Below are 15,550 nucleotides of genomic sequence, written 5' to 3'. Positions count from 1 at the left end.
ATTCGAACTCGTGACTTTGCGTTGCCATGGTTGGTGGCTCTTTGGGTGTCTCATTTGCATCCAAGCACGCTACCGACTGCACCGTGACGGACCCGCCCACCCTCCGTAGTTACGGAGGGTTTAAAATTTAATTCTGAAAAAAAAAGGCACTACATTCGCTGGGTCTCGAACCAGCGTATCAGCGTCTTGCTGTACACGAGACAGCAAAGTTACCACGGAGCCACTCCAGCTTCGTTATTACGATGTGATCCAATGGAAACTTTCAACCTTGCCACAGAGAGGGCCAGGTTGGATGTACATGTGTATATCCGCTATCCCAATCGATAATCCGGGCGCCGCATTTCATCCCACGCAACCCCAGTCCCCGACCATCGTTTATCATGAACGGTAAAATTCATGATGTACAGAAAGCCATGCGTGTTTGAGAACCCAACACGGAGCTCGGAGTTTGTTTTATATTAAGATTGATTTTGGCTTTACCCATGACATTAAAGAGTCCAATGGGATCAAAGGGGGTTCACAACAGACGTGTTTTAGTTTTACCGAGACCCTAAGAAGAGAGGGAAAAAACATTCAAATGTGTAATAACTGGGGCAATAAGCAATTTTGAATTAAACGTATTTTGCAAATAAAAAATATATCATTTTTCTGCTGAACACGGTTAACAGTTGGTATGACGTGCTGTTATACCGGGAAAGCTACTGAATCAATTCAAGTTCGTTGGCTTTCATTGATAGGCCTGCTCAGAACGTTCCTAGGCAGATAACTTCAGATACCTTTATTTTCAATTTTGTTTTGCACTGAGATAACGTTTGCTTTCACCTTTGATGATATACAGTGCGATGAGGTCCACAGCTGTTTACACTTGGGCGGTTTTAGTAATGAGTAGTCTTTACTCTTTCAAATGTGGACTTGCCCCGGGGATTGTATGAACAGCCTTGAGAAGCAAGGGTGCAAGAAAGGAAAGGAGTGGCATGAAACGACAAACTGTGTGCTTGTTAAAAGCAATAGAGACTTTTGTAAAAAAAAAAAATTCTCTCTGATAATTCCACCAAGAAGATAGCACATTTTGATGAAATGCAGATCATACGGAGGTAGCTCTAGCTCAATTTAAGTAAAAGATCTGTGGCACCAATCTAGGGACTTTTAACTGAAGAGAAGGGAAATATTATTGACGACGCAGACTTTATTCTAATGACCAGCAATATGTTCGTTTTAAATCGATCATTTAATGTAAACTTTCAAAAGTATACCGTATTTTTATGCAAAGGTAATTTGCTAAGACCCAGTAGAGCCCATATTCGTTCTCGTGACATCCGGGTCTCGATTCAGGGGCCCGGTCATTGTCGTGATGGACTGACGTGCCTCATCCGGGATTCGAACTCGTGACTTTGCGTTGCCATGGTTGGTGGCTCTTTGGGTGTCTCATTTGCATCCAAGCACGCTACCGACTGCACCGTGACGGACCCGCCCACCCTCCGTAGTTACGGAGGGTTTAAAATTTAATTCTGAAAAAAAAAGGCACTACATTCGTTGGGTCTCGAACCAGCGTATCAGCGTCTTGCTGTACACGAGACAGCAAAGTTACCACGGAGCCACTCCAGCTTCATTGATTCTTTGGATCCGATGGAATCTTTCAACCTTGACAGGGAGGGCCAGGTTGGATGTACATGTGTATATCTGCTATCCCAATCGATAATCCGGGCGCTGCATATCATCCAACGCAACCCCAGTCCCCGACCATCGTTTATCATGAACGGTAAAATTCATGATGTACAGAAAGCCGTGCGTGTTTGAGAACGCAACACGGAGCTCGGAGTTTGTTTTATACTAAGATTGATTTGGCTGTACCCATGACATTAAAGAGTGCAATGGGATCAAAGGCGGTTCACAACAGACGTGTTTTAGTTTTAGCGAGACCCTAAGAAGAGAGGAAAAAACATTCAAATGTGTAATAACTGGTGCAATAAGCAATTTTGAATTAAACGTATTTTGCAAATAAAAAGTGATCGATTTAATAACTTTTTGCAGATCTCTATCCTTTAACAGCCACGCAACAGCTCAAAATTGAATTGAGTCAAAAGCGAAACCGGCATGGCGCCATGCACGTTATGCTGACCTTCCATCTTAGAGTGCAGTCTTCTCAGTGGGCCGTATCCAGGATTATTTGAAGGGGTGAAGGATTCCGCGGATGCGAAGCTGACCCCCCTTCCTTGACTTGTGTTTGGGGGCCCGCTGAAGAGTTCGGGGAAATTTTGGTATTTTAGAGGGCCAACGGTGCCATTTGGTAGAGTTCAGAACCATGATTCACGTAGTCAAATTTTTTAATTTCAAGAAGTTTTTTTTTCAAATATCGAAGGGGGGGGGGGGGGGGGGTCATGACCCCCAAGACCCCCCCCCCTCTCAATCCGCCACTGCAACCACCTGCTTTCCGTCTGCTATATGCCTAAGGGTGCATTCCCAAAGATTCAGATCGATTCAGAAATCTAGATTTAGATCGACCTAACTCCCTGGGGGTTCACGCTAAATTGCAGTCAGCCGAGCGCGCACCATAGTTAATTACCCCCTTAAAGCTTTAAGTAGGCGGGATAGACGCTTAAGCCGGCTAAGCTGACAGTAATCTAGTGAGACTTCCCACAGGGATAGATCGATCTATAATCTATGGGAATGGGGTCTTATATTTGGTGCAATTCAGAAGAGATGATCCGAGTACTAACTGATCCGCCGACTAAATATGGCGGACCCTACTTCAAAAGCGATGCCGCTAATTTCGTTATGGTCTCGCCGCCTCCACATGCACCGTCGCTGCAGGGGCCTTAAAATTTTAATTTTTAAAAACCTCGGAGTCGAGATTTAATCCGTTTAACGGTGGAGCTCGGGGGTTCTCAGCAAGCGCAATGACGTGTTTCTCTCCCGCGCAACTAAAGCAATGGATTTCTCCATTTTAGTTCACGCCGAAGTGAGACCGGTATGATGGATTTATAAGAAAAACGGGTTAATTTTTAAAGCTTAATTAACTAAACAGTGCGGTTCAATAGATATGTTATTTCTCTATAAAGGAACGCAGTGACGCAAAGAAAACAAACCGCAGTCACGATCAATTATGAGACCTACTGCAAGTAGACATTAAAACTCACGACATTTACCATCTCCAAGAACAAATACATTAACACGTATCAGGACAATGAGTGTCATTAAGGGTCTGTTAAACGCAAGCTCTGGAATTAATTCAAATCCGATTTGGCTGAGATAAAGTACACTTCGTGTTTTTAAAAGAACATGTCCCACATACACACACACACACACTACAGGTCCTTAAAGTGTGTGTGTGTGTGTGTGTGTGTGTGTGAGAGAGAGAGAGAGAGAGAGAGAGAGAGAGAGAGAATTAAAGAGAGGGGGACGGTGAAGAGTTCTTATAAACCGGCATTTTGACCGGGAAAACGTTCACTCTGATTTATAACTGATTCAAATTAAGCTACAAATGCGTGGTTTCACGGTTAAAAAGTCTTTTTTCAGCCACCCCTCTCCTATAAAATAATGCCGACCGACCTGCATGATTTTAGTTAAGAGATAACATGTACCTTTTCTTATCTGTTGAGTTAGCTTTTCGATCCCCTTAATGTATATTTGAGAAATGCAATATACATGAAACTTTTATTCAAAAGAAAAAAAAAAAAATCCAGATATTATTAAATCGATTAAAATGATTTCACACCTCGTTAAGCTTATTGAAATATAAAGTACATATATTTTACCCAATCACAAGGGGCGGTGCAGTGCTTTTCTTAACTACGCGTACCATAGCGCTCCAGATCAATCCGGCATCTTATAACACCCACTGAATATAAAGACTAAGCCATAGAAAAAATATTCATGGATGAAACATTTGTGTTCTTTTGGCAAAAATTAAAAAATATTTGATTTAGCCTGTTCGTGATAAAGGTTTAACGAATACTTCATTTCCCGGTATTAGAAATTTATTCCGGTTTTTAAGTAAACCCTTTCGGGTCTGTCGTCTGCTCCCATGGATCCAGCGATCAATACGTAAAAGCACCTATAGGAAGTGGCAATACCCATACAAAGTCCTCAACAGCAGTGAAGTTGACATAAGGTACTCAATAACATCAAACTATCTGAATTGTTCGTCCTCGCTTTGGAAACAGTTGATACAATGAGGAGTATATTAGCTACATTAGGACACGTTCACAGGGGGCGAACTTTGGAGGTCCTGAATCGGTAAAATTATTTTGCTCAATTGTATTACTTGCCTTTTTTAATTGTTAAAGCAGAGGATGCAGCACGGTCTGTATTACCCATGGTGGGTCAATTACTAAGTGAGTTTAAATGAAATCCCCTGAGACAGTCAAAAATGTCGAATAAATTCAGTTAATCGTTTGCTTATTCCTGGAAATGTAGATATCCTAAACTACCACGGAGGCGCTGGAAGCTGAACTCGTTGCAGCCTTTTTGATGGGGGCAGTGGGGTGGGGGTCATATTTCAAGTCATTTCACACTCATCTCTCGAACGGCTACTCAAATATCAAGAGACAGGTAGCTCAGCTCTCTCCTCGCAGTGTGCGCCGGTATAAACAAGTGTGAACGAACCCACTTGACCCTAGAGTCGATCGATTCAGAAGTATCAGCTGTGTGAACACAGCCTCTATTGGACTCGAAAGTTTTTATTTGATGCCGTAAACGTATCGGATGTGAACGTATAGAAACAAGCCCGACACAATAATCTTAGAAAAAGAAGACGCGTTAAGCTTTGTCAACAGAGTGCTGATGGGAGAGCGGTGTTGGTTTCTGTTTCTATGTGGACGAGGTGGGGAAGGAAATGAGTCGGTGTAGAGACAAACGGTAGGTGTCAGACAAAACAGATCTCGCCGAGAAAGACGTCGTTTGTTTTGATGTGTAGTTTGGGGATCGAAGACGTCTACACGTCATAGGTCATTACGATAAACATCAGTGGATGTGCGTGAAGTGGTGTGAGTGTTAGTACGCCAGAGGTAAAGTATGTTTATCATTTTGGAGATAAAATGCGACATCCGAAAAAGGAAAGGGTTTTATAATTGTCAGAAGTGACCAGCTTGTCTTTGAAATTATTATTATTTTAATTCAACAGAAATGTCTTGCTTGACTTAAAAATCATAGTTTGTTCATGGCTTTTACTGACACCAGTTTAGGATGTTACTGACGATATAACTGGGTAGTTTATAAGCTAAATAGAATGGTGACGATGTAGGTGACAGGACACAAAAAATACATCTCTTCCAGAATATTAAACCAAGAATGTATCACATTACTGAATGAAATCAGTGGACAAGACCCCTTTCACGTAAAATAATAATTCCAGGATTAATGTTTGTTTTCGTGAAAGCGATATTTTTTGTTACTGGCGCGCTGTTTTATATTCGTTTTATTAACAAATGGAATTAACGCAGCAATATTGGATCCTTTGAATAAACCATCCGTGAATCATATGAAAGATGGTGAAGCGTGAATAATAATGATATATTGAGAGACTGATGTAAAATGCTTGATCAGTTTTACAAGAAGTTTGGTGCCAACTGACATCTTTTAGGATCTGGAGGATTGGGTTCTCGAAATCTTCTGAGGACAAAACTTGTATTATGTGCGATGTTATTTGTTAAAAGTTGGATAGTTTACAGTTTCAACAGTCGAAATTTATCGCCTTAAATTTAGAAATTAAAACCTTAAAATGTTTTATAGTATAAAAAAGATAGAAAAGCTATTGAAAGATAGCAATCTGCCAAACAGAAAGGGTCTGTTTTAAGGAAAAAGGTGTATAGTTAAAGCTCTGTGCACCAAATCTCGATATGAACGCGCTAGAGAGTTTACTTAGACGATGGGTCGCGACGTAACAAGACAACAAGCAGATTAGGCTACAATAGCACAGCTGTTCTCTTCAAGTTATCATACCTGAAGATAAGAAGTCGCTGATGTTGGGATGAATGTGCCTTTAAGACATTTTTGACGGTTTTCACGCTGGAAATATTCGTCGACGCGTAAATTAAACCTTTAGAGGTAAGGAATTTTGCAGGTATTAATGACGTGGACTGTGTTCTACACGCTAGAGAGTTTATTAATAAGACAAGACTACACTGTATGAATAAAAAGTCGTCTTTACAGTTCACCTGTTACGGTTCAACTTAATATATAATCAAACGGTCTGCTGAGATCGGGCTGTACTAAGTTGAACCGTTTCAACCAGATTAGAAATGCGCCGCAAGTTTCCCAATATGCTGTGGGTTTTTATGGTGTACGTGCATGTAGTTCTCGGACGTCGTTCAGGGTGAACGTCTGTTTATTACTATTGATTGTTATAGGGCGGAGGAGGAGTGACAGCAATTCTACATTGACTTTACGGTCAGTGTTGGTTAAAATGTAAGATTTCCTTAAATACGTAAATTTTGTAGGAATTCACAGTTTTCAAACGTGTAAAAGTGAAAAACGAAAGGAATCGTAACAGTGAATGATTTTTGTTTCAGATTTTTGCTTCAGATGACATTTAAAGTGAGTGGGAAACCATGAAAACAAGAAACTGACTGAGGATTAAGGATACTAGAGATTTCATATTCATTGTAGCAGCAAACCCTTTTGGATCTTTACGTCACTTTCAGCCTTGGCCTTTTAGAGAAGATGTGTATTTAACAAGTGGATTATTGGGATTATTTGTCAGAGAGTAACTGGAAATTAACAAGGGCGTTGTGGAATTACTAACATGGCCGAGAGTGTCGTTGCTAGACCGGTGCCGGAAGAAAAGGAGAAAGACACCTTGAGCGTCGTGGTGAGTATTGGTCACTTTTCACGTGACAGTTTTATATAAAGTCTGATATGGCTGTCTATTCAAAGTAAATACACACCTTATTCTGATTTAAACATAGTACTTTGGTCTTGTTCGACTGGGGACTTTTAAGTACTTTGGTTAATATCAAAAAGAAATCTTTAGAGTATAACATTAAATATAATTATTCCAAAAATGTCCTCGAATACGAGACATGAATACAACCGGCCTTTGAAGACGAAAGGAACTGGTTTACCGTTTTTTTAAATTATTTAATTAGTAAGGTTTGATTTTCTTATTGACTAAAGGCTATATTCAAAATTAAGTTGGTCTTGTGCCTTTTTTTCAAGTCCGGTGAATGTGTATATATACATATTAAATTTTTTAGATTTTATAAGATATTTATATATTATCATACATATATCACTATAATATTAGACCCTTTTGTTGAAATGGCCGACGCGGTCACTGAGAACATTATTTGATTTCAATTTGTGTGTAATTATATATGTATATTGATATTTTGTGTATATATAATGTTAATCTATCCAATACCGTGTCGATACCAGTTTGTTCTCAATGGACAAATGACAGAATTTAAACAATTATCGACTTCGTCTGGCTCGTTCACTTGAATGGCGTATTATATTGAAAGACGCCTCGCACTCAAGATTTCTGTAAACCCAATGTGTAATAAATAATTCATTATACCCAATATATAATGAATACTCATTATATATTGGGTATAATGAATTAAAATAATTAATGATTTCATTTCGAACTCTCGTAATTTACCAGATTTTGTTCAAAATGACCAACTAGCACAATCGCCATTTTAATCGCTGTGAAAAGTGTTAAGTATGAATAAACGGCTAGCGTACAGAACGAGATCACATCCCCCGCTTCAACTTCTAGGAAGTACAACTGAATCGCCACAAGTCACTGAAACACCACAAATCACCACAAACTCCTGAACCAAGGCAAAACGTGCCTGGTTCCACCTATATGTATAATAGATGTGTCATACTCCGTTTAATGAGATAATCTTTGGTTGATCATGTTATAATTACAACATTTGCCATAGTTCTAAAATTTTCTCGACATTAATTTGACATTAATTAATAGAAGTCCATAAAATAAAACAATCGATTCTCTTATACAGAAAATTTAAAAGGTTTTTTGTTAGTTAGTGTTTTTGAACACGCGATGAGGAAAGGAGGGTTGGAGTGTTTAGCGGTCTCAGGGAAAATCAAAGGAAAGATAGGCAGAGGAAGACTACGTGTCAGCTTTGTCAATAATTGATATCTCTTTCTGGGTGTGTCATGTGTAGCAGTTCTGAGATCATCTAGATTTCAAGAAAGGGAATCGTGGAGGTCCATGACAAACCACGTCTTGCAAAGACAAGATACCTAAAGAAAGAGAGAGAGAGAGAGATAAAATTTAACTTTTTATTCATTAAGGACAACTTCTAATTTGTGCTTACTTCTGATAAACGTAAACCCCCAGGCCTAACTTTTAAACCTTCGTTTGGTTTAAATCACTTCATTATTTATTGGGGGAGGAGGATTTGATGACGGCTAGATTTTGTAGTCGAAACGTAACTAAGCACGAGAATTTTCAAACAAATAAACATAAAAAACCGCCTCTCGAATTAAGAAATAATGCACCAGTAACGGAGACCCAAAAGGGTAAACATGACAAAAATGAGACTTTCAAATTTTTTAGAGCTGCCTTACACCGATTGACGCAAGTGGCCTTAATCAGGTACACTTTCTTTGTGTGGATATAATTTCATCTGGTAGAGGTCCTCCAATTGTTCTGACCTTGTATTTAATATGAAAACACACCAGCAATAAAAAACGCTTATTTTGCACCGGTTAAAACTCCTTTTTGTTAAGTATGATATTGACATAAAGCGTCTGATTGCGGATATAAAGTGGATAGTAATAATATTTGGCAAAAAAAGGGGTTTAAACAATTTTGTGGTTCATTGGAGCCAAGGTACGTTACACCCGTAGGGTGAATGAAGAACAAAGCAGGGTTATACCTTTTAGTAAATATTTTCAGTGGTGGTTTTTTCTTCTGTCGTTTGCCTACGCGTTTTCTCTACATTTTTACGACTTTAATATGCGGGGTATAGGTTTGATTTAAGGTATCGTTTTACATACATTGAACCTTTAATCTGAAATGAAGAAGTCACCCTTAACAATCTATGTGCTTAGCAACCGTAAAAGTTTATTTACGAATGGGATTGCTATACGCCCTATACAAAATCTTTCTAACTTGATTGGTCACTGATGAGCCCTGTTTAAAATAAATATGCTTAATGATCTCGTAATATTTTTTCTGTTTCTCTCCTAATTAATACCACTACTTGTGGCATCCAGCACTTGACAGGTACCGCTCCAAAATATCTCGTGCCGGACCATAAGACGTTTCTCTACGTTCAATTTTGTGCAACTCAAATGTTTAGAAAGACCTCCCCTGCTGAACCGCTCACAGTCGGTGTTATTTTTCCCCAAAATTCTTGCACCTCCCTGGGAACTGAGAGCGGTATTGTAAATCTCAATATAATTCTAAACCTCAAGAGGTGTTACGTGATCTAACTAACTTTACTCACTGTCTTGTTCACACAGTTACGTCAAAACCTTTCGCCTTAGTGAGTATGTGTACTTTCTATCAAAACTCTTTTACAGATTCTGACACAAGTTTGCCCTAATAATAACAAGTCAACAATTTTGCTTTATGACTTGAAACCCTGTTCACATGCCGCGATTCCACTCACACCGAGTTCAACTGATTCCCAAAGGATCTACAGAATGCGGAAATGCAATCAAGTCGCGACTTATTGCAATCGGGATTCATTACAAGATTAAACACGGCAATACTCTTGGAAAACACGGCACAATTTCAAAAACTGTATTCCGTCGATTTGATTAAACGTACATATGGTGTGGTTTGATATTTTGACACTTCTTTGCCGGGGATGAAAAGAAAAAACGATGAATGATTGACTTTTTTTTCAAGACAGTTACACCGCCACTTGCCTCCCCTTCGAGAACGAATCTTTGCCCACTCATACCCCTCCAAATTAAGGGTTTTCACAATATTTCATAATCAACATAAGCTGTATAACTTAGTGTGGATAAAATATTGCAGCATTTATTTTGTTCCATATTTCTTATATTGTGGGTCATAATTTGTGTAATAGGGACTTAACCACCAAGACAACGCAAGAGCAGGCAAATAATAATAATGAGAAGAAGAAGATTCCGTGACTGCGTACGCAAGCATTTAAAGGGATAATAACTCTTCGTATGAGATCTATATTTCACAATAAAAACATTGTGAATAACTCGTAGAAATGTAATATATTCTGTTTTACCACAAAAACGGCAGTTATAACTATTATTCTGATATCTGAGCTTGTCTTTAGACCACGTGACCTCCACTGATGGCTATACTCTGTTAAAATCTCTTAAGAGATTTTAACAAAAAACCAAACTTTTTAGAAAAAAAACAGGGACTAACTTTGAATGTAAAAATGGATTCATTTACCATTGGTAAGTATGGGAAAATTGTTGTTTACACCAGGAAAATTAATTTTTTGGCCGAAACAAAGAGTTATTATCCCTTTAATCTAGATCGTGACCGTAGTCGGGATAACGGCGATCCAACCGAAGATCGTGTGAACAGAAAATAAGACGCTTAACACTCACTAACATCACATCTCTCTAACAAAATGCAAACAAGAATCACAACCTTTCAACAACAGTTAAGCCAACGGTTTTGTCAATATTTTCTTTACCTATATACAAGCTGTATATATTGATTCGGCGTGGGACGTGAATACTTCGACGTGAATTCAGATAATAAAAACAATCTGGAAAGGATTTCACACGTTCATTGTGGTGGAATGACGTTGATTCGTATTTCAAACTGCAGATCATATAACGCATTACCATCGGTGATTTAACAGAGTTTTTCTCTGTGTAATTCTTAAATAGCAACTTGTATAGTAATAACCGTCTTAAACCAGCGATTGGGGGGGGGGGGGGGGGGGGGGTTGTAGCCAGCACAGATTATCACCATTTTTAAAAAACTCTAATATTCTTCTATTTTTATATTGTTATAACTTGCTTGTTTCTTTTTGGCCAAAACCCTACTTTAATAAAGCGACTTGACTTCTATCTCAAATTCCTTACAGCGCATTTCCTTTCATTCACCTACACATCAAAATGTAAAGACATTTTGGTGGTCTATTCAGACAGAATGACCTCTCATCATTTAAAAAAAATCCTTCCCCCTAAATACACAAACCAAATGTTAAATTCAGTGGTGGCGCGTTTGCCTGCGTGTTATACGCTTCAAGTACTTTTATCTCTAAGTCAATATCCCCATCCAGTTATTAGACATCTTAAGACGCTTCGGAAGAGCAAATTAAGCCTTATCATACGACAGTTATGCAACGGTTTGTCTTCCTTCACTGTTTAGCTTGGATATTAATGTATTCAGTGTATATATTGTAACGCCTTCGTCTTGTGGGGTATCATGCAATCAAAGCAACGCACCTGTAACGTGCACCTTGTGGCAGAATCCATTTGAACTCATTAAGGGCGTTCATTTTGATCTTGACATGTGACTGCACCAGTTTAAGGCTTCTTAATGTGTCCAAAATTAATTTTAATGGTCAGTGTTTTGTTTGATCCAAAATGTTCTCTCATACATATTTTACTGGCCACGATCATGCCATGAAATTATTTAAATCAAAATCAAAGATGACTTGGGACAATCAATTTATTTTTCTTAATAAACCACCCCCGTTGTGAAACATAATCTCTTTACCAACTGTTAAATTAGGCGAGTTCAATGACAATAATTCAGTATCAGTCCATCGATTCAATCATTTAAAATTCCGATCACGGACTCCGAATTCTTACGTAATTTACCGACTCTGAACGAGATCATGGAAATGTTGTTCAATGTTGCGGAAAACTTTTATAACTCGAATCGTCAACAAGGCAAACTCTTTCCCCTCCATCACCCTTGCCATAGAACGTGCGCGCGTGAATGCATGTCAGCTTAAAGGGGAAACGAAAACGTACAATAGCGAACAATAACCAAGCATAACGACCCGTGAAAATCGATTTTCATAAGAAACCTATACACGGCGGGGTAAAATGGCTGACATTTGTCTATTGTTGACTAGTGAGTGGTGGAGTTTGTTGTGGTAGGGAAGGGCCGAAGAGTGGGTTAATATGGGGCCCAAGCAGTAGGGGTTACAGGCACGATGTTTATCCTTTGGTGATTTATTTTTTATTTTTTAAAGATACCCCTGTGATGAAGTCGATAATGTTATTGGTTTTTGCCCTGATCTTGAAAGTTCTTATTCAAGCTCGTGGGTATGGGGCACTGTGAAGTTATCTTAGTCTAAAAAGGAGTTTTTCTGTACAGATATCGAAAATAAGTAATAAGCCACCCGATCGAAAAAAAGTATTACCTATTCAACCTAATACTGATCAGAAATACTGCGGGAGTAATGTGAAAATTTATCGACCGCATTTTTACAGCCAATAAAAGAAAAACAAACCCAATAAATCAGACAAATGGTGATACTGTTCGAACAGCAATATAAATAGCAAATATCAATAAAACTAATCCAACTTCACGGTAGTACAGTCCACGTTTTCCTCGTGAATGAACATGTCGCGTGCCGCCGCACCCCTCTCTCTCCTCACCTCATGTTGACATTTGGAGGATCTCAATGGTTTCATATGTCCTCTTGGTCTGTATGTGGTTGTGAGAGTGCTGCCTAAAGCAGTCTTTACACAGCCAACCAATGCGTCTTGGTGCAATACGGTAAACACTGGTACTGTGAAGGTGAGAAGGACGATTTCGAACATCTAGACGGCCCAGAGGTGATTTCTAAGATCAAGAGACTCCGGTGGCTGTGCAAGTAATGTTAAGTAACTGTTAAGAAGGGGCAATTCACGTAACGGTCTTTGTCGTTAAACAATTGGTCGAGTTAAAACGTATTTAACCTTCCCTAACAACGTAACTCACGTGGAAGATAAACAATGAGTTAAGATCACGATCTGGAGATCTGGATCACCACGTATTAATATTCAGAGCACATAGCTTATAGCTTATCGGGAGAAAGGTTTTATTATCCAAGATAAACTGAAGCGTCTGTGGATTGCCGTGCAGTTACGAAGACATTGAGCAGGTTTTCCCTTCACCTTAACGGGCAGATCACTTCACTCGATTTAGAGCGTCCTAAGGCGATCAATACCCAGGGATTAATAACGTCCATCCAGGACCCTCCTGACCACTGGACATCTATAACTGACCAGTCCGGTTAAGGAGTATTAAGATATTAAATAAGATTAAGCAGTATAGCTGAACTCTTTAAGTGATATTGATACCTGATCGACAGAGATTAAGGAGCATCGAGGACCACAGCGTTGTTCGGACAGTCCACTTAATGCGGACGCAAGTACTGGACTTACTGGATTAAGAGTGGACAGAAGTGTCCGTGGAGGGCTATTTAACACTTAACACCTTTTAAGGCCGTGCATTATCCTGTGGATTACTGTGAGCTTATCACGGTGAAAATATCAAAATCGATATTAAAATTACCAGCAGCGTTCCACAAACTTAATAGCACAGATAAGCAATAAAAAAGGGTAAAACTCGCGGATTAACTGGTAAAGAGGACGGAGCTTCTTTACCATGGCGATAAATGATATTTAGGCTGTTGCTTTCTTACTCAGGAGCGATCACGATGGCGAGAAAAATCATGACGTTTTAATCACTTTCAGCTCACAAGCATTTAAGGTAATCAGTTTCAGAGTGTGTATCGCACACTCACGCCTAAGTGAGGCGAATTTTTGGGGGGATTTAAAACAGCAGAATGGCTGCTCTAGAGTCCCCTACCCCTAGTTTGGAGCAGATATTAATATGGTACCGGGAAATTCAGACTTTTCAGCCGGCCAAGTACGCCGCCAGTACGCAGTACAACTCCACCCAGACGCTGAACTCGGTGGCAGAGACACACCTGACCAAGGAGACGGGCACCAGTTCACGTTCAAGGTTCCCCAAGATTGTGCTGAGGGACACCAAAGGTGAGTGAAAATGATGAAGAATGAATAACATTACATGACATATTAATACCAATTAGCATGTATTATGTAATTGCAACCTTATTTAATACAGTAAAGTTTTTTAAAATACATTTGTAAGGCTTCTCAACGACATTAAATGAGACCCTCCTTTTTTCACATTTTCCAGTCCTTGCAATCTCACCCTCCTCCCAAGATTAGAAGAAACATCACCCCCCCCCCCCCTCCTCTGACAACCCTTGCCCTTCTTGTCTCAGTTCGTTTTGGTTCCCTTTGGCGATAGTTGAACCCAAGTTGTTGACCTTACCGCCACCTTTCTTATTCCCGCTGTGTTTCCATGGTTCTGTAGTACACTGAAACTAGACGTTTGTAAATCTCTCGTGCACGCCCACCTGTGTTAATATTCGCAGTTTAAGTCTGGGCGGATCAAAGGTGTTAGGACTTATAAATTATACACCCACCTGTAGATTGTGATATTTTAGAGAAACCGTACATTATAATTTTGATAAAAAAAAGTCAAGTAAAATGCTGCTCTCTTTTACGATTATAAAGAAGTGTGCGCTCGCGTGTGTGATTGTGGAGGGGTGTCTAACACAAAATTTGCAGGCATATAAGAAACAGGGCTTCATTTAGCATAACTCAAAGCTTTAAACATACTTTTCGTTGGCTGCTCGAGTTATATATGTAAATATGGAAATAGACACTGTCGTCAAAATGTCTCTGTAAAATTCAACAATTTTGCATTTTACATGTTTTAGATGTTTGCAGATTATTGAGAGAGAGTTGCAAACGTAGAACAAATTAAATTGACCTATTATTATTGGCTGGCTAGCCAATTAAATATTAAATCCTGTTTTTTATCTTTAATCGTAGTCTGCCTCTGGGCGTCTCTCTCTCTCTCTCTCTCTCTCTCTCTCTCTCTCTCTCTAAAGTCAAATTTGGTGTATCAAAAGGAAAGTACCTTTTTCAATTACCCTTAAATGTACCAAAGCCTCACAAAACGAGCCTATTGAAATTTGGCAAATTATTGTAGGAACCCAGTCTCTTTTTAATTATTGTAATTAATGTTTACATAACTTTTTTATTGAAATCTTCAAGACCCCTTCTTTTCTTATATAATTGTTTATTGTATCGTGGACCTTTTGAATCCATTTGAAAAACGCTCTACAGCGGCGTACATGTATATTCTCCTGTTCAACATCATGAACTTCAGAATCCTCTCCAACGTGATTGAGCCAACAATGCTCGACGTGAACATCAAAATTGAGAGAGTCAAAAAGGTTCTTACACCGTCCAAGATAAATATTTCCCTTTATAATATCTTCTCAAAGCAATATTCACATAAAACGTGAAGCGCTCTGAGTATTTGACTTAACGTCGAGTACTTCTGCCAAAACCTTTGATGGCGTCTGAATGCCAGGATTAAGAGGAAACCTGCTCTACAAATTAAATTAAAGTAAACAACAGTAATAATTCTTGATTTAAAAGAACCAAATATGCAGGTGTTAGCTATAAAAACTTAATACTTTCCAGAAGAGGATTTGATAAGTTGCAACAGTGAGAAAATGATTGATGGCCAAGAAGTAAAATGAATAGAATTTAAAAAACCTGCTACCTACAGAAT

General features: G+C 39.0%; 1 protein-coding gene across 3 annotated transcripts in view; it reads left to right on the top strand.

Moving 5' to 3' along the window:
* The first annotated feature begins 4,650 nt into the window (after positions 1-4,650).
* The window catches only part of LOC106167849 (uncharacterized), a 35,922-nt gene continuing 25,022 nt past the window's right edge, over positions 4,651-15,550 (top strand). The window contains exons 1-3 of one of the 3 annotated variants that reach the window (XM_087019162.1): positions 4,651-4,857; positions 6,510-6,808; positions 13,785-13,929. In XM_087019162.1, the coding sequence (XP_086875288.1) occupies positions 6,743-6,808; positions 13,785-13,929 (211 nt within the window). In that variant the 5' untranslated portion in view covers positions 4,651-4,857; positions 6,510-6,742. The remainder of the gene's footprint in view (positions 4,858-6,509; positions 6,809-13,784; positions 13,930-15,550) is intronic. The other 2 variants (XM_087019163.1, XM_087019164.1) reach the window with 2 other exon arrangements.

The sequence above is a fragment of the Lingula anatina genome, chromosome 8, assembly GCF_051362555.1.
Source record: "Lingula anatina isolate TDL-2025a chromosome 8, LinAna3.0, whole genome shotgun sequence".
Classification (NCBI taxonomy): Eukaryota; Metazoa; Brachiopoda; class Lingulata; order Lingulida; family Lingulidae; genus Lingula; species Lingula anatina.
This window is presented reverse-complemented; position numbering and strand designations above follow the sequence as displayed.